Source organism: Equus asinus, chromosome 4, assembly GCF_041296235.1.
Source record: "Equus asinus isolate D_3611 breed Donkey chromosome 4, EquAss-T2T_v2, whole genome shotgun sequence".
Lineage (NCBI taxonomy): Eukaryota > Metazoa > Chordata > Mammalia > Perissodactyla > Equidae > Equus > Equus asinus.
In genome coordinates, this window is record NC_091793.1 from 104,701,775 (window position 1) to 104,728,263 (window position 26,489).

Sequence of the window (26,489 nt, forward strand, 5' to 3'; positions counted from 1 at the left end):
TGAAATACACTAATAGTTAACTAACAGTTAACTATTAAAAGTCGAGTATGGAAATAAACATTACAGTTTCTAGTGTCACCAAAACCTTTCAGAAAGCAGATTGCCAAAAATGTGTTTTGGTGTTTTCTTTTTCTGTGCAACAGATTTGACTCTTTAAGGAGTTCAATGCAATGTTCTAATTTAGTATATTTACAAGAGAAGTTTAGTATATTCAGTTTTACTTAATTGTGACATTACACAGTATATTAATTAGCTTATAAAATGCAATGCTTCAAGTAAGACATGGAAATAAACTTTACAAAAAACTAATACGTGCAATATTTTCATACACAGGATTGACTGCACTAATAATTAACAGAAAGCCCTTTCACAGGGAATTTAATGGAAAGTTTTTCTTAGGCAAATAGGCTGAAATTCAAAAGAACTAGAGGAAAATGGGTAGAAACAAGAGGATAATAAACTGGTGCCATATGTTTAAACAGTAAAACAATTATATAGTCCATTCAACATTGAAGATGGATGTATTATGAATTATAGTGAAACAAAGAAACTGTTCCTCAGTAAACAAATATAACACATAATAGCTAGCAGATTTCCTACTGAACTAAAGGCAAAAAGGCCTGAAGTTACAGTAGAAGAAAAAGAAAAAGAAAAGGCTTCAATACAGTCTCTAAATCACAATGACCTGAAATTGAGACCAAACTGCTTTTACACGGAGCTTTTTTTACTACAGAGATGTTCTAGCACAGCATTTTTTCCCCTAGTCCAATTCCAATAATATATCCTTTAATTACCTATAGCCTCAATGAATTACAGTCTCTCTCAGGATACGTAACTAAAGTTTCCAACATATTAATAAACACAGAGAAAAGAAAAAAAAAGAAAGAAAAGAAAACAAGCAGGAGGCACATACCCTTTTCTGCAGAACTATTGGCGTGATTGCAGGCAGAGTGACTCTTCTCGCACTCAAACTCATGCCTGCTCTTCTCAGAATGATCCCCCCTCGTAGATCATGGACAAAATGAAAGAAATCTTTTACAGTTACTCCTTGGGAATCTCAGGGCTCAGAGCAAAGAAACAACTAGAAAGTAATAAATGTCACCCTGCGTATGTGATTCCAATCTACCCAAAGCCAATTAAGGATGGCTGTGGGACAGGACAAGGCAGCAACCAATCAAAGCCCGGAAAACCCCGCCTTTGTCCTTGGAAACACATTCTGATACTTTTGTTTATGATATTTAAAGAACCAGATTAACAGGCATCTAGTTCACTTAACTTTTTTTTCCAAAACAGTGCAATTCAATGCCATCTTTGTTGACTAGGCAGTTATGTCTTTACTTTACTAAAACATTTCAACATATGGCAGATAAGAAACTGTTTACATTGGTCTATTTAAAGTATATAAATATGCAGATGAACTAAATTTACTTTTGCTGCTCATAAAAGTGACAAATGGGTCAACTGGAACACATTATATGAGGCAACAAAAAATAATCCTGGAGTTAGAATTAGTCCAAAAGTGTTAATTTACATGTTATAATGAAACATTTTTCATATACCTTTATGCATTTCATCTCCTAAACAGCTATAATTTTTGTATTATGGACCTTTCAGCTATCCTTGAGGTTACATGCTTAAATAGTCCTATTAAATATTACCTTATCAACCTAAATAATAATGTTAAATATAAAGGGGGTATTAAACCCCGTGTATGAATCTCAAATGCTTATGTTTTTAAAAAGCACAGATCTTCATAATTTAGCATATTTCATTCCAAAGCATTTAAGCAATAATCATTGCTCAAAGTGACCTCAAAATTTTAACAACCGTTTTGCCTTTTTTCTTACAATAACTAAAAATTGTATTCTTAAATTTTTAGGGGTTGGAGGAGGGTCACAAATACAAACATCGCTCGCTAACAAAAAGATTTTCAACAAAGTCCAAAAAAAGAGTAAAAGAAACATTCAAAAATAACAAAAAGTATTGCAATATTAAAACTTATCTGAAGTTTTATGCTTATAAAACCCCTGCTGGACTGATGCCTTAATAAATAAGTACCTACTTGGTGCTCTTCAACCTTGGCACACGGATGCCCAACCGCATTCAGCTTCAGGGGAACTCCTGGTAATTTCTAGATGACAAGGTGGTTGTTGCAGTAATAAGGCAAAATGGAAGATTCCTGGCCACTCAGACACAAACCTTCCATTTCATTATCTAGAGTGCTATCAGGCAGGATTCGCTTTACTGCCTGACACTGGGGTGTGTTTCTATGCACCGCGATCTCATATTCCCCAAGAGAACAGACACCACAAACTCCAAGGTCCCTGCTTTGAATTTCAAAACCTACATCCCTCCTAATGGTAGGCAGGGGGAAAAATTCACTTAATATAAAAAGTCACGGACAGATCTAGTTTGGGGGCATTCATTTGTTCCTTATCCAGTTAGGTTTATCATGGTCTTTTAAATAAATCTACCAACAAAAATCTACTAACACTGGCAGGGGAGTTACCACTTGTGAAGCAAAATAAAAGATTCTGGTTTAACCCTGAGTCGCTTTTTGGCAGGCCAACAATAACAAAGCCCACAGTAACTACATAATTTCAAGATTATTATCTATAATATTTGGCTTTTTCTTTCTTCTTTGCTCAATTTAGTCTTTGAATATTACAAAGAAGCGTTATCTCTGGTCTGAAAAATGGGGTTCCACCATAATCAAAGTAATTAATTTCACTCAATCATGAAGCCAAGTACCCACTATGTGCCAGACACTGTGTGAGGCAGTAGGAACACAGTATGGAATAAGATGTGGCCACTGTCTCATACTGGAATAGAGAGATTTGTTTTTAAATTTAAAAAAAAATCACACTCAGTAGTGGGCTTAGTAAATCTAAGAGTGATTAAATGCCAAGTAGCAGGGGTGCAGCAAGGTAGAAAAAGTACACATCAGAGGGGAGATTCCGGTAGGCTTCAAGGAGGAACCATTTGCTTTGACATGTGCTAAGAGGAAAAGAACATGCAGAACCTGATAACTGATGTGGATACGGGCAAGGTTCTCAAAGCTGACTTCAAGGTTTGAAGTCAAGGTGAGTGGGAAATCAAAGATGCTGTTTTATATCCCACTGTAGAGCTTTTTAAACACTAAAATGAATCCTTTAAGTCAAAACAATGTCCAGGCTTGGTATTTATTACAGTACAACACACCTGCCCTATAAAGGCTTAAAAACATTTGACAGACAGCTAACTGCTGAAGTATAATAGGTAATCTCTTTGGAACACTACAAAATTGAAGTTTATAAATTTTCAGTGAAAACCACAAATAGCATAATATGTCATTTTGTGACTCTATGTTACCAAAAAGGTAACTGTCTTTGAAAAGTGAAACTTACATACACTTTTCATAGTCAACAGCCTGGGAGACTAATGAGATGAGAGTCACACTTAAGGACAGTTTTAAGAGTCGAGTTTTTCAGCCATCCTTCCCAAGTGTTCGTATGGACTGCACTTTATCTTACTTCCTAGTTATTATCGATACTGATTCAAAATTTAACTTAAGCCTGTGTGGGGTTTTGAATCATTATTATAAACGACTTTCACACTCACTAACCTTGTCACCTAAGCCTTAATTTCCTCAGTTGCCTCAAAATAGGGATAAAAAGCTATGATCAACAATTTTGGAATTGCTGTGAAGATCAAGAAAATCAAGTTTGTATAGGACCTGAAAGAGCCCAAGGCAGGGGATAAGAAAACACTCCTGGAAGTGCCACTGCAGAGATTTGGGCCTAAGATACAGCCTCCCCAGACTGTCTCACAGGTCATTATTTCCAAAATGAAATCTCGACATAACAGAATTTCCAACTTAATACAGCAGGGTTAACAAGGAAGTATATAGAATAGCACTGCATATTATTTCAATTTTTGCTGAATATTTTAATAGTACAAGAGTGAATTTTGCCACTCAAAATATTCATATTGAGGTTCAATGTGAATTAAGAGTAACAAAACTATTACAATGATTATTAATACTATTTATGTGCGCACCCAATATGAGCCAGGCCCTGAGCTAGTTTTCATTTAATCCTCACAACAACTCTATAAGGTAGGCACTAACTATTCAGAGAGGAGGAAACTCAGGCCAAAAGAGCAGACTGCTAAGAAACGGTCTCAGACAGAAGTACATCCTGCAAAAGGACTTGCCCAAGTTCACAAAGTATATAAGCCAGGGTGAAAACCGTGTCTGGCCCTCTCCAAGAGACTCCACTATGCCCCCCTACAATATTCTCTCCCACACTGTACTATATAATTTGATATAATATTAGCACAAAGTGTCATCTTCATAGAGCCCTTATTTCTGATATACCTAAATATCTGTTTGTTTTATCAACTCACTTAATAAATATGTATTGAGAGCCTTACTATGTGTAAAGGACTATGCTATTTGCTGTGGGGAACTCAAAGTTCATTGACTCCTGATTCCTCTTTATCAAAAGAGCTGAAACATGGTGACATGTAAACAATTAGTCAACAGAGTGTGCAAAGAGGGATCTGGGCAGGAGAAGAGCGCTACATATGCACAGCCAAGCTCCAGGTTCCAAGCCTGCCTTTCAAACCTCTTCTCCCACCTAACTTCAACAAAAGCTCTTGCAGCTCCCAAAAGCATGTTCTGTAGTGCCACCTCTTTGTTCATAATGTTCACCCAGGAAACGCACAAATCTTTCATGACCCAAGGCACACCTCTTCTGAAAGTTTCATTGATCGTGCATCCTTCAAGTATCTCTCCTTTTTTTTTTTTTTCTGGCACCAGTTACCTTAGAATTGAGAGGTGAGGAGGGAGAGAACACACACATATCAATTTGCCTATTAAGTGTTACGCAATTCACATGTGATTTCATTTTATTCTAACCACCTGTAAAGCAGGTATTATTTAATCCCATTTTACAGATTCAAACCATACCCATCCTTTCCATACTGTCTCTTTATCCTTTATCATACACTAGTTTATTTAAGCTTCAGCTACTATTTCTTACGTTTGTGCACTTTATATCACTTAGAATGTAGGCTCCCTGAGGGTACTTCTCTTTAACCATCACACCGTCTACCCAGTGGCTTTATACAGAAAAAATAAAATAATAATAAGATAGAAGAATGCTTCTTAATTACAAAGTCGTACAAATACTTCTTTAGCCAACCAATCAACCAATCTCCTGCCTTACACAAAACAGAACTGGTCCTGCCCTTCTTCTTCCCCCTGTTATGTTGTGTCATCATGCTACCCATTTGGGGACGCTCACTGCCTATCCAGGCTCATCATCTCCTCAAAGACTCAGATCAAAATTCACCCCTCCAAGAAGTCATTCCTCCATCAAAATGATATCATTCCTTGTTTTGTACTTTTTTAGGACTTAAACTTTCCCATTTCTCATGTCTTGCTCTGTGCTTACTAATACATTGCTGTGGTAACTGATAAATCCTTTCAGAGGCCCTGGTTTTCTGCCTAATGAAAATATAATCCTCAAAGGTGGGACTCAGGCTCTTATTTCCTCTGCTGCTCCCAGAACACCCAGCAGCGTGCTCTCTGTACACAGTAGGCATTATGTTCCCACACAATCAATGTGGAAAGACAAGTCACTCCAGTTATAGTGGACAAGCCTCCTTTCTCATCTTAACAATTGCTAGCCTTATGATTTATTCTGTACAAAAGCACACGGTCTTCTTCACAAGAACATTTGGATATTCTTTTGATATCTGACATAGTTCTGCTAGTGGTCAGTAGTGTGGACACTAAATTTAACTGTTACCCTGAGAACACTGGTTTCAGAGAAATCTTAAAATATTCTGTAATAGCAATTAACAGTCTAGAGCTTTAGACATAAACTAAGTGCCTCTAGTTCCACCAGCTCATCTTACTCCACTAAGACCCATCGTTTTCCTAGGTATATGACATGGCATCAGTCTTCACACTTGATGAGCCTCATCTGATGTACTTCTAACCAATTTTTCCCCCTCCACTCTGACAGCTACTTCCTTCTGTCAAGCATGTCTAGCGTTTCTCACTGATTTAAACTCTAATAGAAAATTTCTTCTTTCAAAGATATTACCAAATGACTTATAAGCCCTAGTGATGATAAACATTACCAATCCACAGTATATTCAAGTATTTAAAAAGTGCCTATGTATTCCACACCTGACATAGTTTTCTAGGAGCATTAAGCCTGCCTACCAAGGAACTACTGTCTACAGGAGGACAGGTTCACAATTAATTACAACAATGCGTTACGTCTGTAACTGAGCATAAATAAAGTGCTGGAACCACAGAACAGGAAGAGCTGAACTTCACCATGAGATAGCAACCAAGTTCTCCAAGTGGACAAAAGATTCAAGAAGGAAGGTAATTACTGGTAAAGAAAAACGTATACAAGATGAGTCTGGAAAAACATAGAGGAAGGGGCCAGACAAGAATGGTGATTCTGTGTCATGCTGAGGAGTTTGACTCTTGTCCTCAAGAGTAGCAATATTTGATAAGATGTACATTTTACTTCAGTGTGTAAGACGAACTGTGTTGTTTCTGGTAATGGTAAGTAGAAGCAAGCAAAACAGTTAGAAAGACCTAAATGAGTTCCAGAGAGAAATAGAAATTCCCAGATTAGAAAGAAGTTAAGATTTCAGTGATGACAATGAGGAAGGAGATGACAAAGAAACAACAGGATCAAGTGGCTGAATGCCTATAAAAGTCATTAATTTTTCCTCCATATGAGCTTACAACACAAGTTATAATTAACAAAGGTAAAGGCTATAAAAAGATAAACATCCTGTCTAAACTCTTCAAATTTCATATACTTTAAGGTTTTCTTAAGGAAAATAGGCTTTGAAATTTGAGAGATTAGATCCAGAGAAAAGACAGAAAACAAGCACCTGCCTTTCTTCATGCCCCAAAACCTTCAAATGACAAGAAGAAGAGGAAAAGGAAAAGAAGAAATAATTTCCTTACTAAGAAAGAAAAAAATCATTTCTTTTTTTACTGTGCTGGGATATAAGAAAAGTATCTTCAGTGGAAGACAAATCAAAAGAATTTCTAGACACCGGAAAGTCGTTGGTATTAAACTGATAAGAATACATGAAATCACAGCCAGAATTTGTGTATCAGAGAAATGATGGTGAAGGCAGATCCAAAGAAATTATGCTTGGAGTATGCCTAGAGAAAACAGAAGCTTATTATAAATATCACGTGAATACCTAAGAGAAAAGGAATGCAGAGGCCAAGGCAATCCAGAACTTCCAAAAGAGATTAAAAAAAAACAGATCTAAATAATTCCACATTAATAACAGACAACCAAGGATCACTAAACATTTGAAGAAAACAACATGAAAAAGGATGTAAATGAGAACCAAAAAATAATGAGCCCATTCCAAAAGTATCAGAGACAATTCAGGGAAAAAGATCAGAATTTTTTAAAAGTCTGATTGGACTCCTCAGATGGGGTCAAGATTCAAGGGGCTACAGCCTTCATGAAATAGAACACTGCCGTGTAAAAGCAGCAAAGAACCACAGACCATTCTTGTATATTATAATTGTACGGGAAGATGATAATATAAGATCTTCTTCTTCTTATAATGAGCCAAGTTAAAAACTAATATGTAGCATGGAAGATAAAATTAATGTGAAAGAAAGTCAAAGAAATGAAAAGAAAAGACAAAGAAAAAAACATGGAGCAACAATCCAGAAAGATCAACCCTATAGAACATGAGTTACACAAAGAGTAAAAAAACAAAGTGGAAGAAATAAGAAAAAAGAGGTGGAAGAGAAGTTTTCAGAGCTGATGAAAGTTACAAGCCTTTAAATTAAAAGGGCTCACAGATAGCTAAGCAATTTGAATGATAAAGGAGTCATGCTAGACCAACAACAGGAAGTGTGACAACTCCAAAGAGAAATGATAAAATTCTTAACACTTCCTGAGAAAGGAATTAATGTCTACCTGCAAGGTATGAGAATCAGACTGGTAAGAGAATAAGATCTGGTTTCTCATCAATATCCCTCATGAACACAGATACAAAAATCCTTAAAAATTAATAGAAACCAAAGGAGATCAGAAAGCCATCTTTGCAGACAACACCCTACTTCTGTGGCACCCTACTTCTTATTATAGTAAGAAAAAGTTCACAACCACCATCTCCACTAGCTTAGAAGAATTAAAGACCGAAAAAAATATTCAAACACAAAAAACGAAAATTCTTCGTAACTTAGTACTTGGACCTTGACTATCTTCCTCATGAACCTCCCATAATATATTCCAAGAAAAACCCACCCCTTTAAAGATGAATAATAAAATAGAACCATCATCAAATCTGTGCATACTATGAATGGAAAGAAAGGAGAAAAGGTACAGAAAAAACAAATGGCAGATGAGGACTACTTGCAAGAAAAGTACAGCCAAAGATCAGATGAAATTTAAAATCATACATGAAACCAAGAATAACAATTAATGAAGCACAATCGTATCCTTCACACACAAAGCAGAAAATTAAAATAACAAGACAATACAACCTTAGCCAGCAGAGCTCAACAGATTTCATCACTGTGTATTGAAATCTGTAGTAAATCAGAGTTAAGGTAAATAAATGAGAGATACAAGACAAGCAGCAAAAGAGGGAAGAAAAACTGTTTTAAATTTAAGAAGTATTAGAAACAGAAATCCAAAGACAAGTAAAGGAGATCTATATACATGTAACTGGACTCTCCATAGAAGAAAAAGAAAATAATGGAAGAGAACAAATACATAAAGATAAAATATAAGAAAACTTTTTATAATAAAATAACTATTGAAAGGGCACCTAGTTCCCCAGAGAAACTCATTTTAACAGTAACCCTAGTAAAGCTACTGGACTCCAAACTTCAAGAATCCTTTGGACATCAAGGCAAAAACGTCTAGTAACTTATGTGAGGGGGATCAGTCTGTTGCAGTATTTCTCCACAACAGTGTTCAACACTAGTTTTCAGTGGACCCCACTGCCTACTGGTCACTCCACTGGCTGGAGTAATGCCCATGAAATCCTTGGGGAAAGAAAATATAAATGAGATTTTTAAACCCAGCCAAACTCATTAATTATAAAGCAACAGACAATGTTCAAAAGTTTTGAACATAGGCAAACACATAAAGTCTTATTCCCATGGGATCTTCTTGATGAATTTACTAGAAGATAAACTGCAGTCGTCCAAGAGATGGCTGGAAAAAATCAAAGTAAAAGGACTAGAATAAATACTGAAACTAATTATGGGGCTAAATCCCTATGTGATTATGTTGCCATAATAAAATATAATATAAGCCTTAACAACGTAGAAATGATAAAACACACAAAAAAAGATGAAAGCTGAGGGAAAAAGAACATGTCATGTTACTGAGATCAAAAGATATTATTTAAAACTGAGAAGTCATAGGAGAATTTAAGTAAATTATTTTATAATGCTAAAATTAGCTGGTAAAAAGAAGGGAGGAAGAGGAAAAATATTAATTTTATTATTGCTACTCAGATAGGATTAACAGATAATGTTTGAAGAAATAAGAGGATTAAGGGTTTTCATACAGTTATAATAACAGAAATATAAACATTTCTAATTAAAAGAACACAAAGCTAAGAAAGCAGAGCACACCAAAATTTTTTTCAAAACCCGTAAGTTTAAAAACAATATAAAACATTCTAAGAGTAATAACACCAAACTTGTACCTTGCTTCAGTAAATGTTAGATCCAAACTCACCTGTTGAAAGGAAACAAACTTTCCATTTGAATCATAAAGCAGTTTCCACTCTATTGTGTGGGAAAGAGACCCCTATAACCAAGTGATTGAGAAAGCTTGAAAACAAAAGAATGAGGGTGAGGTAGGAAAGATGGAGGGAAGGAGGGATGGAGAAAGGGGGGAGGGAGGGAGGGAAGTGGGGAGGGAAGAAAGGAAGGAAGGAAGGAAGAGATGTACTGGTCAACGTCATGCAAGACAACTCAGGACAGAAAAGCACTAAACAAGCAATGAAGAAAACTTTATAATCCTGAATGATGTCATTCACGATAAAAAATACACTGATTATGAATATTTGGTATCATATAATATACATCTGTAAAGCACACCTCATAGGAGATATGAAGAGAATCAGATACAAATGCATTATTAATAGACTAGTATCCAACCCTCTCAAACCATGAAGCACAGTGGATTGAAAAGTAGGTATAGGGGCTGGCCTGGTGGTGCAGGGGTTAAGTACTCATGTTCCCCTTCGGCGGCCCGGGGTTTGTCGTTTCGGATCCCTGGTGTGGACATGGCACCGTTTGGCACGCCATGCTGTGGCAGGCATCCCACATATAAAGTAGAGGACGATGGGCATGGATGTTAGCTCAGGGCCAGTCTTCCTCAGTAAAATGAGGAGGATTGGCAGCAGTTAGCTCAGGGCTGATCTTCCTCAAAAAAAAAAAAAAAGAAAAGAAAAGTAGGAATAAATATGGAAAATATAAATAGACTAATATAATTAAAAAAATAGATTTAACTGTTACATACTGAACTCTAAGAGTAAATCCAAGAATATAACTTCTCTTTAAGAAAGTGATTTAAAAAGAAAACTTGTTCACATTTTAGGTCACAAATAAAACTCCATCATACTGTAATTCATAGCCTTAAACACATTTCTATTAATGAACAAGAATGAAAATAAACTCATTAAAACCCCAAAATTAGAAAATATCATTAAATTAAATTAAATAAATAGTGAAACAAATCTAAGTGGAAAAAAGGAGAAAGTATCAACATATAAAATAAGAAATAATACCAGCGAAATGAAGAAGCAATTACAAGAATATTAACCAACTATTTCCAGGGACCAGCCCAGTGGCGCAGCAGTTAAGCTCACATGTTCTGCTTTGGCGGCCTGGGGTTCACCGGTTGGGCTCCCGGGTGTGGACCTAGGTACCATGCTGTGGCAGGCGTCCCACATATAAAGTGTAGGAAGATGGGCATGGACGTTAGCTCAGGGCCACTCTTCCTCAGCAAAAAAGAGGAATATTGGTGGCAGATGTTAGCTCAAGGCTAACCTTCCTCCAAAAGAAACTATTTCCCCTCAATTTTATGCAAATAAAACCTAGATGAAATGGATAAATCTCTATGACAATAGAATTTACACAAATTGAATCTAGAAAACAGAAAATTCAAAGACATCAATTACCACAGAAGAAAGAGAGAAAGTCGTCCAAGAGCTTCTCCCCAAAAAAGTGGCCTAGTCCCAGATATAATCTTTAAGGAACAAATAATTTCTGTGCTATTCAAACTGATCCAAAGTAAATAAAATACACAATTATAGCCAGGAAAATTAGGAGAACAAGATCAATGAGGAGGGTCTTTCCATAGCTGATGTATGTAACAGACTATTAAACTAGTCATCCAGTTTTTAAAAAGGAACTGACAGATTCATGTGTACATGCAACAGTTGAAATGAATGGAGAAAGAATGAAACACTCAAAGAAGACTGACTATACCCATACAAGCAAACAAAAGATGCCGATTCTTTACCTAACTTGATATGCTAAAACGGACTCCAAAATTATAAAACTAAAGAGAAACTCCTAAAAGTTAACGAATTTATAAACATGTTAGAAGAAATTACCAAAGAATGGTTTAATAATATTGTGGTGGGAAAAGCTTTCCTACATAAGACTTAGAAGCCATAAAAGACTCCATACATAAGATTCAAATATGAGGCACAGATTGAGAGAAAATATGTGCAACATATTTAAGAAAGGACTAACATCCAGAGTATATAAAAAGTTCCTAAAAATTAACAGGAAAAAATAAATACATCCCAAAAGAAAAATGAACAAAGGGCAGATATGAACACACAATTCACAGATGCACATCAATGTATTATGTCACTGAACATAAGAAGTGGAAAAGAGATTCAGTCTCTCTAGTAATAAGAGAAATGCACATTAAAATAAGGAATTTTCAGGGCTGGCCCAGTGGTGTAGTAGTTAGGTAGGTGCGCATCGCTTTGGCAGCCCAGGTTTCATGGATTCAGATCCTGGATGCAGACCTACACACCACTCATCAAGCCATGCTGCAGTGGCACCCCGTATACAAAATAGAGGAAGACTGGCACAGATGTTAGCTCAGCGACAACCTTCCTCAAGCAAAAAGAGGAAGATTGGCAACTGATGTTAGCTCAGGGCCAATCTTCCCCACCAAAAAAATAAATAAATAAAATAAAATAAGGCATTTTCACTACTGGACAAAAATTTGAAAGACTGATAATACAAAATGCTAGCACAAGTATTAGGAAGAGAGTGGTACTCTCACACACTGATGAAAGAAGGATAAATTGGAACATACTTTGGAAGAAAATTTTGCAGCATCTACAAAAATCTTTACAAGCCACATCCTTTGACATAGCTACTCCTTCGCTGGTTCTCTACTCTGAAGACTAACTAGCACAAATATCTAGAAAGGAACCTAGAAGAATGTTCACTGTATCATTGTTTACAAGAGAAAAAATTTGGAAACAACTGATATATTGAAAATGGTTACAGATCAATAAAACCTATTGCATTCAGACTATGGAATGTTAGGTAGCAATTGATATAACTAAGGTATAGATTAACAAAAAAGACTGCCAAACACACTGTTGACTTTTCTTTTTTTAATTACAGGACAGTAATTTAGTGTATGGTGGTCTAGTGGTTAAGATTCGGTCCTCTTACCTCCATGGCTGGAATTTGTTTTCCAGTCAGGGAACCAAACACTCACCTGTTGAGTGATGGCTGCATGTTGCTGTGATGCTGAAAGCTATGCCACTGGTATCTCAAATATTAACAGGGTCACCCATGGTGGATAGGTTTCAGCAGAGCTTCCAGACTAAGAAAGGCTAGAAAGAAGGTCCTGGCCACCCACTTCCGAAAAAAAGTGGCCATGAAAACCCTATGAATAGCAGCAGAGCAAAGTCTGCTACAGGGCTGGAAGGTAGAGGATGGCACAGAAAGACCAGACAAGGGTCCACCCTGCTGTGCACAGGGTCACTAGGAGTTGGAATCCATCGATGGCACTAACAACAAATTCCGTTTGACCCCATTTGTGTAAAAAACAAACAAAATACCTATACTTTTATATATACACATAAGTGTAGCTAAGCCCATATAGAAAAAGACCCAGAAGAATTCATGCCAAATTTTTATTAATCTTTATCTTCAGGGAGGAAAGTAAGAGATGTGATCATGAAGGGATTTCTAATGTATTTATTTTTATAATTCATTTACTATTCATATAAAAATTAAAATATAAAAAACTATAAGATTATTCAAGTTAAGAATCAAATATTTAATGAAAGTAGAGTGCCATGAGCTCTGACTGCTCAAATATTGACAAGGGCTCCATAAGAAATATTACTGTATTTTACTTTCCAGGAATTATCTGTGGTATTGGCATTTAATGCATTCTATGATACATTATCCATTTCTTTAAAATATATCGTATTTAGGAAATAGCCATTACTTATACAATCAACAAGTACTTGGATATCCATTTCTTTAAAATATATCGTATTTAGGAAATAGCCATTACTTATACAATCAACAAGTACTTGGAATTGTCTATGAAGTCATCTCCTGTAACATAGTTCCTAGAATCCTTTCTAAACTCCTCAAATGGTCCTTGAGCACACCCTCGAAACCTCCATATGCAGAAAAATAATAAACATCATCTATGGATCTCTTTGTATCCCTGTATCTACTAGGTTCCCAGCAGGCTCTTATTAACGATTAGCTAAATAAGTGAAGGAGTGGCTCTAGTTGTTAGGGCGGTACTTTCTTCTGTGTATCTCCCATCTGTGCCTCTCCCCTCAAGCAAGTAAAACAAACTCCATTTTAAAGAGGAAATAGGAAACATCACCCACAAAATATGTTCTACTTCCACTACCAGTCAAACAAACCACTCATATCTTGCGCTTGTCCTACCTTCCTTCTTTCCAAGTAAATTAGAAAATGCTCCCTTCTTTGCTCTAGAGCCCATCCCTCCAACTATGCTTTGTCCCCTGTGGCAAGCTGAATAATGGTCCCCCTAAAATGCCCATGTTTTAATCCCTGGAAACTGTGAATATGTTATCTTACATGGTAAAACAGACTTTGCAGATGTGATTTAGTTAAGAATCTTGATAAGGGAAGATTATCCTGAATTATCGAGGTGGTTCCAAGGTATTCACAAGGGTCCTTAAAAAAAGAAGGCAGGAGGGTCAGGGTCAGAGAAGGCAACGTGTCAGCAGAAGCAGAGAGAGAGAAAGAGATGTAAAAACAGAAGCAGGGTCAGAGAGATGCGGGTCCAAGACCCAAGGAATGCAGGCAGCCTCTAGATGCTGGAAAAGGCAAGAAAATGGAGCCTCCAGAAGGAATAAGGCCCCGCTGACAAACTTGATTTTAGCCCAGTGAACTGATTTCAGATATCTGAAATTGTAAGATAAAAAAAGTGTGTTGTTTTAAGCTACTAAACTTGTTGTAATTTACTACAGCAAAAATAGGAATCTAATACATCCCTCTTTCCTTCCCAGCTTCTCAGGAGCCTTACTTTACAATCTTGCTCTCTCCTGGATATTTAGCCATTTCTCAACCAGATTCCTCACTGGCTTTTAAACACACTCAAGTCCCTAGATTTGAAAACAGAAGATAATAAATTTCCCTCCAGCTAAAACATCTTTCTTCTCTCTTTTACCAACAGACTTCTCCAAATACTATCTAATACTTCTGCTCTAAAGGTCTTAATCCAACTCTTTCACCAATGACCTCCCTGAAGCTAAGTAAAATGGACATTTTCCACCCTCCATTCTCTTTGCCCTTCAGCATTATGTTGACATTCTTGGCTAGCCTCTGTTGACTCTCCTTTGGCCAGCCTTATTCAGACAAAAAAGACTTCAATTACCACATTAAGGGAGATGCTCACAAACTTATATCTCCTGCTCAGATATCTCTGTGAAGCAGTCGACTCATAGATTTAATTGGCTATTTAATATCCTTATTTGGATAACTTAAATGTACCTCAAACTCAAAAGGTCCAAATCAAACTCATGATGGCACCATCTGCCATCCAAACTTGGTCCTCTTCCAGTGTTTTTAGCCCAGTGAATGGCACCATCATACACCCAGTTGCATAAGCCACAAATTTGGGAGTAATTTTTACATGCCTCATTAATCACACTTCATATCAATTCCATCATCAAGTCCTGCTAATTTTACTTCCTAAATATCTGTCAAATCAATCCATGTATTTTCATCTCTTATACTTCACTGTAGGAATGAAGTGGAAGCTTCAGATCTTCATGACCACATACCTCCCTTTCCATACTGTCACTGGAATAGCTAATAGCTGAACATAGAACTCTGTGTGCTGATAGAAAGATTCTCCCTTTTTACAGTTTCATCATGATCATCTGTCTGAGTTCCTCAAGACAAATCTCTTTGTGCCCTTTTTCCTGCTTATGTCAGTCACTCCAAGTCCAGAACTCCGAGGTCATCCACTCTCAGGCCCCAGACTCTCTGCTTAGGATCAGTACATTGCCTCCTCTTACCTCATCCCCCAAACTTCCCCAACTACTGAAATTCTTTTACTATGCCTCTGGATCTCAGAGTTAATCATGAACAAAATCCCAAAACTCAACTTCTTCTCTCAGAGTCCCCTTCATTCTAACTGAACCCCGATTATCATTGAGGATCACTGTGCTGCACATAGCCCTCTTACATTATGATTATAATTTCTCCCACACTTCTCATGGCCCTTTACCTAGAGGTAGGCAGAGGTTCTTTTTGTTCCTCACTGCTATTTTTAGACAGGTCTCCCTTTCTCTTCTCTAAATTTTCCCAGCTAATCTTTTATCATTAAACTATACCACACACTATTCCTCCTTGTAGCAGTCATCTTTGGTGATCCAAGCTACCATCATGAATAGATTGAAGTAATGCATCTCAGTGTAGAATAGAATTCATATCTCAGGAAAATGACTTCATCTAGAACGTCTTCAAGTTTTCATATACAATGTGTAACATTTGATTTTTTAAAATCTACTGGCATACAAAGAAACAGGGTGAAGAAGGGGTGTGATATGGGGGTGGAAGAGACCATAGAAAAAGGTCTAGATATAGACTTTAAAATAATAGTAACTGGAGGTGACCCAGTGGCGTAGTGGTTTAGTTCGGCATGTTCCACTTTGGAGGCTGGCGGTTCACAGGTTTGGATCCTGGGTGCAGACCTACACACCACTCATCAAGCCATGCTATGGTAGCATCCCACGTACAAAATAGAGGAAGACTGGCACAGATGTTAGCTCAGGGACAATATTTCTCAAGCAAAAAGAGGAAGATTGGCAACAGATGTTAGCTCAAGGCCAATCTTCTTCACCTAAATAAATAAATATAAATAATATGTTCAAGAAAATAGATGACAAAATGGAGAATTCACAAAAGAAGTCAAACCTATAAATATGAGTGAAATGGTTATCTTAGAACTGAAAAGTGCAATAATGAAATTAAAAACTCAAAATTTGGCCTTAATACCAAAGGGAAGATTAAGTGAACTGGAATATCTCAGTAAAAACATTCAGACTGATAAAAGAAGAGCAAAAAGGAAGGAAAAAAGAGCTTGAGGTATATAGGAGGAAAGAAAAAAAGATCATAAGGGTAGCGGAGAAAACAATGGAAAAAAAACAATATTTAAAGAACTTTCTTCATATGATCAAGATACTCAAAAACTGAGGAAGGCCATCAAGTCAAAGAATTAAGAAGCACTATACACGTCAAGCAGATAAATAAAAATAAAAATAAAAATAAGTAACCTCAACTAAAGACAAGGTAAAATCTTAGAAGCAGCCTGGGGAGGAAATATTCTTGAAAAACCACTAAGACTGACAGCTGGTTTCTTAACAGAAATTAGAGAAGTCAGAAGACAATGAAAAGACATCTACAAAATGTTAACAGAAAATAATGCCAACCTACAACTTTATGCCCAGTGAAAATGCCCTTCAAAGTAAAGACATTTCCAGACAAAGAACTGGAGATAATTTATCACTAGCAGAACATCACTAAAATAAATATTAAAGGGAATTCTTCAGGCAAAAGGAAATTGATAACGCAAATCAAGAAAAAGCATTGGAAAAGGTAAATATATCAGCAATTCAAACTGAATTTTGAGTGAACATATTAATGTCTTATGAAGTTTAAATATATGACATGTAGAATTAAAATATATGACATTAACACAATGGATGGAGGGCAATAATAGTGTTTGTTAACTGGTCTTAGTAATGGCAACAATACCACTTCAATGAGTCCAGGATGCATGTTACAAAGTTTAGGATAACCACAAAACGAATAGTAACATACTATAAACCATAAGCTTACAGAGTGAAATAGTTAAATAATTTTTTTCTTTTCAAGATTTTACTTTTCCTTTTTCTTCCCAAAGCCTCCTGGTACATAGCTGTATATTTTTAGCTGTGGGTACTTCCAGTTGTGGCATGCGGAATGCAACCTCAGCATGGCCTGATGAGCAGTGCCACGTCTGCATCCAGGATTCAAACCGGAGAAACCCTGGGCAGCTGAAGTGCAGTGTGCGAACCCAACCACTCGTCCACGGGACTGGCCCCAATAGTTAAGTAATTTTAAAATACTTGATTAGTCCAAAAGAAGGCAGGAAAGAAAAGACAGGTAACATAAAACAGGTAGGAAATAGTAAAAGGGTATATAATAAAGCATTTGAAATTGAAAACTATTGTATTCATTTTTACATCAAAATTGAAATAGTTTTTCATACATTTTCTGATTGTAAATATTCTGCATAAGTTCAGTGAAGTGGAACTATTCCTATTTGAGGGGATCTCCTTTACCAGTGCTGAAAATCATACTTGTTTTCTCTTTCTGGGGATCTAACACAATTTGGTGACCTCATATGCACTTAGGTCTTATAATCAAGTTCTACATTAATACCCAGAGTTTAGAATGCATTCCATTTAATTCAACTTATAAGCTGCAAAAGGTTTAACTCAGTGTCAATTTCCATCATATTTTTATTTTAAATAAGAAAATTTTATTCAGCCCAAAAATAAGTGTTTTATCTTTATGAATTGTGACATAGGTATGCTCGGGAAAGGAGAAGAAATATTTAGGAAACCATTATTGATACTAATGTTCTGATGTTAGATTTAAAGTTAATCCTTATTTTCCTAGAGAACGTTTATGTACCAAAATCTTCATGAAAATAGTGAAACCTCAGAGTGATGTCAGCACCATGGCAGAGTGAGCTGTTCCCTTTGTCTCTTCCCATTGGAACTACAACTAAATGGACATTCATTGATCAGCAGAGGATAGCCACACAGCACAAGGATGCCTGAGAGACCTGTGCAGCTATACATCTGATGATGGATGGACTACCCCCAGCGAGATGGTGGAGATAAGTGAGCACTCTTGCGCGACTTCTCTGTGAGCTGGAGCACCCACAGCACTGCGGCAGCCCCAAAGGTGGGAGCAACCTTCAAGTGACTGTGAGAACAGGTGACAGCAGCACTGAGCCCCCTGCATGATCACTTTCTCATCCAGTGGGAGAGCCCACAGTGCTACTGCAGTCCCCAGGGAGTGGCCCAGGCTCAGACCTGGGGGGGAGCCCTGACCACCAAGCACAACAGCTGGTGCAACCGAGGAGGAGACGGTAGCAGATCTGCAGACCCAAGCAAACAAGCTCCCAGCTGCACCGAATGCCCATGGTACCACTGCCGCCCTGCAGGGGTGGGGCATTGTTTTGGCAGGACTTTGGGAGCAGGTAGTGGCAGCCCTGAGCCCCCACATGATTGCCTTGCCATTTGGTGGGACAGCCCACAGGACCACCACAGTCCTAAGGAATGGCTAAGGTGCAGACAGGCACAGCTGACAGGGATTGCAGTGGGCTCAGAATACACAGTTCCTGTATTACCTCCAATGATGGCAGGTAGAATCTACCACCAGACACTGGCACTATGCAAAGGTATAAATCCACCCCATCAAATAGTATAAATAAGTATATGAATACTCCAGACCAGAAGCAAAATGACAAACGCCCAGAAATCAATCCTGAAGGCACAGACATCTACAATCTAAAAGACAGAGAATTCAAAATAGCTATCATAAAAACCTCAACAAGTTACAAGAGAACTCAGACAGTTCAGTGAAATTAAGAACAAAATTAATTAACAAAGGGAATTCTTCACAAAAGAGAATGATAACTACAAAGAAAAATCAATCAGAAATGTTGGAGAAGAAAAACGCAATGGATGAGATAAAGAAAAATCTGGAGTCCTTAAATAACAGAGCTGATTTATGGAGGACAAAATTAGCAACTTAGAGGAAAGGAATATACGAATCCTGCAGGTGGAGGAGGAGAGAGAACAAAGGCTAAAAAGAAATAAAGAAATTCTCAGAGAAATAGCTGACTCAATTAGGAAATGAAACATAAAGATTACAGGTATTCCAGAGGGAGAAGGGAGGAAGAAAGCAGCAGAGGGTTTGTTCAAAGAAATAATAGCTTAAAACTTCCCAAGTCTAAGGAAGGAGCTGGAAATACAAGTAAAAGAAGCTAATAGAACTCCTAATTACATCAATGTAAAAAGACCTTCCCCAAGGCATACATTAGTAAAACTGGCAAAAGTCAATGACAAAGGAAAAATATTAAGGGCAGCAAGGCAGAAAAAAATAACCTACAAAGGAACCTCTATCAGGCTTTCAGCAGATTTCTTAGCAGAAATGCTACAGGCTAGGACAGAGTGGAATGATATATTCAAAATTCTAAAAGAAAAAATTTTCAGCCAAGAATACTCTATCCAGTGAAAATATCCTTCAGATATGACAGAGAAATAAAAACTTTCCCAGATAAACAAAAGCTGAGGGAGTTCACCACCACAAGATGCCCCCAGAAGACATGATCAAGAAGGCACTCATATCTGAACCAAAAAAAGAAAGGGTTTACAAAGCATTGAGCAAGGAGATAAACAGGCAAACAAAATGAAAAAGTTTCAACTGTCTGTCAGAACAGATTAGCAAACACTTAATTAAAACATTAAAGATAAAGTGAAGGAAAACATCAAGAATAAATATAATCACTTCATTTTAACCACAAACTCACAACACAAAACGGAATAAGCTGTGACAACAATAATTTATAAGGGGAAGAAAAAAGGGATGGAAACTGCTTAGACTAAGGGAATAAGAGGTGATCATAAAATGGACTATCTCATCTATGAAATATTTTATACAATCCTCACAGTAACCACTAAACAAAAAAATCAGAACAGAGACACAAATGATAAATAAAGAGAAAACCTTCATAGAGAGCCACCAAACTGAATTGGTGCTCCAAAATACACAGGACAAGAAACAGGTGAAATACAGAACAACCATAAAACAGGTGATAAAATGGCAGCATTAAGCCCTCGTATATCAATAATCACTCTAAATGTAAAAGGATTGAATTCCCCAATCAAAAGACACAGAGTGGCGGGATGGATTAAAAAACAAGACCCAACAGTGTGCTGCCTCCAGGAAAAACATCTCAGCTCTAAAGACAAACACAGGTTCAGACTGAAGGGATGAAACATGATACTCCAAGCTGCTGGCAAACAAAAGAGAGCACATATTGCCATGCTTGTGTCAGAAAAAGTAGACTGCAAGATAAAAAAAGCAATGAGAGACAAAGAGGGGCAGTATATAATGATAAAAGGGACTCTCCACCAAGAGGACATAACACTTATAAATATATATGCACCTAACACAGGAGCACCAAAGTGCATAAAGCAACTACTAATTGATCTAAAAGGAGATACTAACAGCAACACAATAATAGTAAGATAGCTTCACACCCGACTCCCATCAATGAATAGATCAACCAGAGGAAAGTCAACAAGGAAATAGTAGAACCAAATGAAAAATTATACCAGATGGACTTAACAGATGTATATAAAACACTCCATCCAAAATCAGCAGAACAGACATTCTTTACAAGTGCATAGGGAATATTCTCAGAGACAAACCACATGTTGGGAAATAAGGCAAGTCTTAATAAATTTAAGAAGATTGTTTTCTAACCATAATGCCATGAAACTAGAAATCAACTACAAGAAAAAAGCTGGGAAAGTGACAAACATGTAGAGACTGAACAACATGTTTCTGAACAACCAATGGATCATTGAAGAAATTAAAGAAGAAATCAAAAACTATCTGGAGACAAATGAAAATGAAAATCCACCATAGCAACTCACATAGGATGCAGCAAAAGCAGTCCTAAGAAGGAAATTCATAGCAATTCAGGAAACCTTAACAAAAAAAAAAAAATCTCAAATAAGCAACCTTAAACTACAACTAAAAGAATTAGGAAAAAAAGAACAAACAAAGCCCAAGTCAGCAGAAAGAGGGAAATAAAAATAAGAACAGAAATAGATAAAATTGAAACAAAAAAAAACAGTAAAAAGTATCAATGAAACTAAGAGCTGGTTCTTTGAGAAGATAAAGAAAATTGACAAACTCTTGGCCCAGATTCCGTAAGAAAAAAAGAGAAAAGGCTCAAATAAATAAAATTAGAAAGGACAGAGGAGAAATTACAACAGACGCTACTGAGATACAAATGATTATAAGAGAATACTATGAAAAACTATATGCCAACAAACTGGACAATCTAGAAGAAATGGATAAATTCTTAGATTCATACAATCTCCCAAAACTGATCCCAAAAAACAGAGAATCTGAATAGACTAGTCACAAGTAAAGAGATTGACAAAATAATCAAGAAGCTCCCAAAAAATAAAAGTCCAGGACCAGATGGCTTCTCTGGAGAATTCCACCAAATATTCAAAGAAGATTTAACACCAATCCTTCTCAAACTATTCAAAAAAATTAAAGAAGATGGAACACTTCCTAACATTTTACGAGGCCAACATCACCCTGATCTCAAAGCCAGACAAGGACAACACAAAGGAGGAAAATTATAGGTCAATATTGCTGATGAACATAGATGCAAAAATCCTCAACAAAATAGTGGCAAACCGAATACAGCAATATATCAAAAGAATCATACACCATGATCAAGTGGGATGTATAACAGGCATGCAGGAATGGTTCAACATCCACAAATCAATCAACGAGATACTCCATATTAACAAAATGAGGAATAAAAACATGATCATCTCAATAGATGCTGAGAAAGCATTTGACAAGATCAAACATTCATTTATGATAAAAATTCTCAACAAAATGGGTATAGAAGGAAAAGACCTCTACATAATAAAGGCCATATATGACAAACTTACTGCCAACATCCTACACAACAGGGAAAAATGGAAAGCCATCCCTCTGAGAACAGGAATAAGACATAGGTGCCTACTCTCACCATTCTTATTCAACATAGTACTGGAGGTTTTGGCCATAGCAATCAAGCAAGAAAAATAAATTAAAAGGATCCAAATTGGCAAGGAAGAAGTGCAACTCTCACTATTTGCAGATGACATGATTATACATATAGAAAACCCTAAAGAATCCATTGGAATACTATTAAAAGTAATCAACAACTACAGCAAAGTTGCAGGGTACAAAATCAACTTACAAAAATCAGCTGCATTTCCATCATCTAATAATGAACTAGAAGAAACAAAACTCAAGAATACAATCCCCTTTACAATACCAACAAACAGAATAAAATATCTAGGAATAAATTTAACCAAGAAGGTGAAAGACCTATATGATGAAAAGTATAAGACATTATTGAAGGAAAGAGATGATGATATAAAGAAATGGAAAGATATTCCATGCACATGGATTGGAAGAATAAAGACAGTTAAAATGTCCATACTACCTAAAGCAATCTACAGATTCAATGCAATCCCAATCAGAATCCCAATAACATTCTTCACAGAAATAGAAAAAAGAATCCTAAAGTTCATATGGGGCAACAAAAGATCCTAAATAGCTAAAGCAATCCTGAGAAAAAAGAACAAAGCTGGAGGCATCACAATCCCTGACGTCAAAATATACTACAAAGCTATAGTAATCAAACATTGTACCGGTAAAAAAAAAAAAAAAGAGGCACACAGATGAAAGGAATAGAATAGAAAGCCAAGAAATAAAATCACACATCTACGGACAGCTCATCTTCGAAAAAGGAGCTAAGAACATACAATGGAGAAAGCAAAGTCTCTTCAATAAATGATGCTGGGAAAACTGGACAGCCACATGCAAAAGAATGAAAGTAGATCATTATCTTTCACCATACACAAAAATTTAACTCAAAATGGATTAAAGACATAAAGGCAATACATGAAACCATAAAACTCCTAGAAGAAAATATAGGCAGTACACTGACATCAGCCTTAAAAGGATCTTTTTGAACATCATGTCTACTAGGTCAAGGGAAACAAAAGAAAAAATAAACAAATAGGACTTCATCAGACTAAAGAGCTTCTGCAAGCCAAAGGAAACCAGGAACAGAAAGAAAGACAACCCACCAACTGGGAGAAAATACTTGCATCTCATATATCTGACAAGGAGTTAATCTCCAAAATATATGAAGAACTCACACAACTCAACAACAAAAAAACAAACAATCCAATCAAAAAATGGGCAGAGGATATGAACAGACATTTTTCCAAAGAAGATATACAGATGGTCAACAGGCACATGAAAAGATGTCCAACATCACTAATCATTAGGGAAATGCAAATCAAAACTACAATGGATACCACCTGATACCCATTAGAATGGCTATTATCACCAAGACAAAAAATAACAAATGTTGGAGAGGATGTGGAGAAAAGGGAACCCTCTCACACTGCTGGTGGGAATGCAAACTAGTGCAGCCATTATGGAAAACAGTACGCAGATTTCTCAAAAAATAAAAAATAGAAATACCATATGACCCAGCTATCCCACTACTGGGTATCTATCCAAAGAACTTGAAATCAACAATTCAAAGAGACTTATGCACCTCTATGTTCATTGCAGCATTATCCACAATAGCCAAGACATGGATGCAACCAAGTGCCCATCAACTGATGAATGGAAAGAAGATGTGGTGTATATATACATACATATATATATATATACACATATACATACAATGGAATACTACTCAGCCATAAAAAAGACAAAATTGTCCCATTCGCAGCAACATGGGCAGACATTGAGGTTATTATGTTAAGCAAAATAAGCCAGACAGAGAAAGACAAACACCACATGATTTCACTCATATGTAGAAGATAAACAAACACATGGACAAAGAGAACAGATTAGTGGTTACCAGAGGGAAGGGGGCTAGGGGGTGGCCATAAAAGGTAAAAGGGCACATATATATGGTGACTGACAAATAATAATGAACAACTGAAATTTCACAATGTTATAAACTATTATGACCTCAATAAAATTAAGTGAAATTTTTTTGAAAAAAGGTGAAACCTCAGGGGCCAGCCCAGTGGTGTAGTGGTTAAGTTGGTGTGCTCCACTGTGGCGCCCCAGGGTTCATGGGTTCCGATACCAGGCGCAGATCTACACACCACTCATCAAGCCATGCTGAGGTGACATCCCACATACAAAATACAGGAAGATTGGCACAGATATTAGGTCAGTGACAATCCTCCTCAGCAAGAAAAAAGTGAAAACTCAGACACCACATCTCTGGGTTATATTGAGAGACTCTAAAGATGATCTGTATTTCAACTCCAACTCCACCACTTGATGGTGTGATCTTGAGCAACCTACTTAACTTCGCAGTGCCTCAGCTTTCTTATAATAGTGATAGTATATGGAAATACTACACATTATACCTACTAGCTGTTAGTATCATTATTGTTGTTGTTGTTAATATTGTTAGCATTAAGTTGGAAGACTTGAGTTTTGATCTCAAGTCCTCTACCAACTCTCAGAGCCTCTATCCTTATCTGCAAAACGAGGTATTGTTAAAAAATGGTCTTTAAATATTCTTCCAATTAGAATGGGAAAAAGCCATTAATATAAACTTGAAAACACATTCATTTCCTGAAAGAAACTATCTGTATATTTATCAGAAGGATGTCTAGAAGTAAGTCCCCACAATTTAAAAGTCCTCTTCAGGAGATTTAAGTACTTTTCTCTTAAATACGGTCATTGTTGGAAAAATACATAGGAATACATTGACTTGCCACAAATCAATGTCACCCTGTTAACCAAAGACACAAAACTATGGCTTCTATTCTCCCAAATATTTTAAATCAGACATAAACTGCCATGTAATGTTCTGTACCACACCCCTTCTTCATATCCATCAAGAAGCTGCTAGTGCTTTCATAAAAGTAACACACTTCCTTATAGAGAATGCTGCAACTTAAAGAATAAGATCTTTCACTATCTTCAACTTCACCCAAGGAAAGAAAGTAGAAGACAGAATGCATTTTGAAACAGACCTCAACTCTTAGATTTATTACCATCAATCCCAAGTAACAAGTCAGTTTATTTTCAAACTATTTCTACAGCAAAACAAGTTAGATGGCACAAGAAACTTCATCAAAATGCACAGTATTTTTAGCCACAGGCAATATTATATTTGATTTTCATTTTTCTTCATATAAACTCTTCAAAGGAAAAGGACTGAAAGCTGAGTAACTATTTCCCAAATATCCAACAGTATTCTTGTGTCCTTAGGAAATGCTTACAGTTATTCATAAAAATCAAGAAGTGCTCATATGGACAATATAAAAACCTCTAATCAAAATAGTCAACAAAGCACAATTTTGGATACCAGTCAGCTCCATTAAAAATTTTTTAAAGACCCTCTAAAAGTTATTTTGCTCCACGTTAAACATATTACAATGCAGCAGGACTGCAATGCATCCCTTCACCTATTCATTCAACCACATTTACTGCGCACAGATTACACGAGGCACTGCTAAACCTTAGTAGATCACAGATGAGTATAATGTATTCCCACCTAAAGTGACTTCACTGCAGTTTGTCACTGCTATAAGAGATGCACAAATCATGTGTTTTGGGCCATACAGAGAAAAAGTTAGAGATTGGTGAAGGCTTTTAAAGGAAGAGGCTGTGGAGTTGGACCTTAAAAGAGAAGGATTTCACTGGTGTACCAGGAGGTGAGAATTCCAGGCATGGAACAGATTCCAGGCATGGAAAGGAAATAGCATGGAACAGATCTGGGAAACAGAGTAATATATTTTGATTAGATTGAATGAACACATAGAGAATAGCAGGATACAATACTGGAAAGTTTCACTGGAGCCAACCTTGTGGACAACTTGAAAATTAAGTTTAAGAATCTTATGTTAATCTTGTAGGCAATGGGGATCCAATGAAGATTTTTAAAGAGTGTGACATGACCAGAGCTGTTCTTCTGGGAAACTTAACCTGGTATCCATTCATCAGATGAATCCACACAGAAATATTGTAGATCCCACTGTCTTCTTTTAGACCTTATAACAAACTGTGTCACCCT

General features: G+C 36.6%; 1 protein-coding gene across 3 annotated transcripts in view; it reads right to left on the minus strand.

Annotated features, from left to right (window-relative positions):
• GRB14 (growth factor receptor bound protein 14) overlaps positions 1–26,489 on the minus strand; it is a 122,376-nt gene that overhangs the window by 60,706 nt on the left and 35,181 nt on the right. Inside the window, exon 1 of one of the 3 annotated variants that reach the window (XM_014860275.3) lies at positions 914–1,193. The exons of the other annotated variants lie outside the window; for them this stretch is intronic. Within the exon in view, the coding sequence (XP_014715761.1) occupies positions 914–976 (63 nt within the window). The 5' untranslated portion in view covers positions 977–1,193. Of the gene's footprint in view, positions 1–913; positions 1,194–26,489 lie in introns of those variants that run through there. 3 annotated transcript variants of the gene reach the window in all.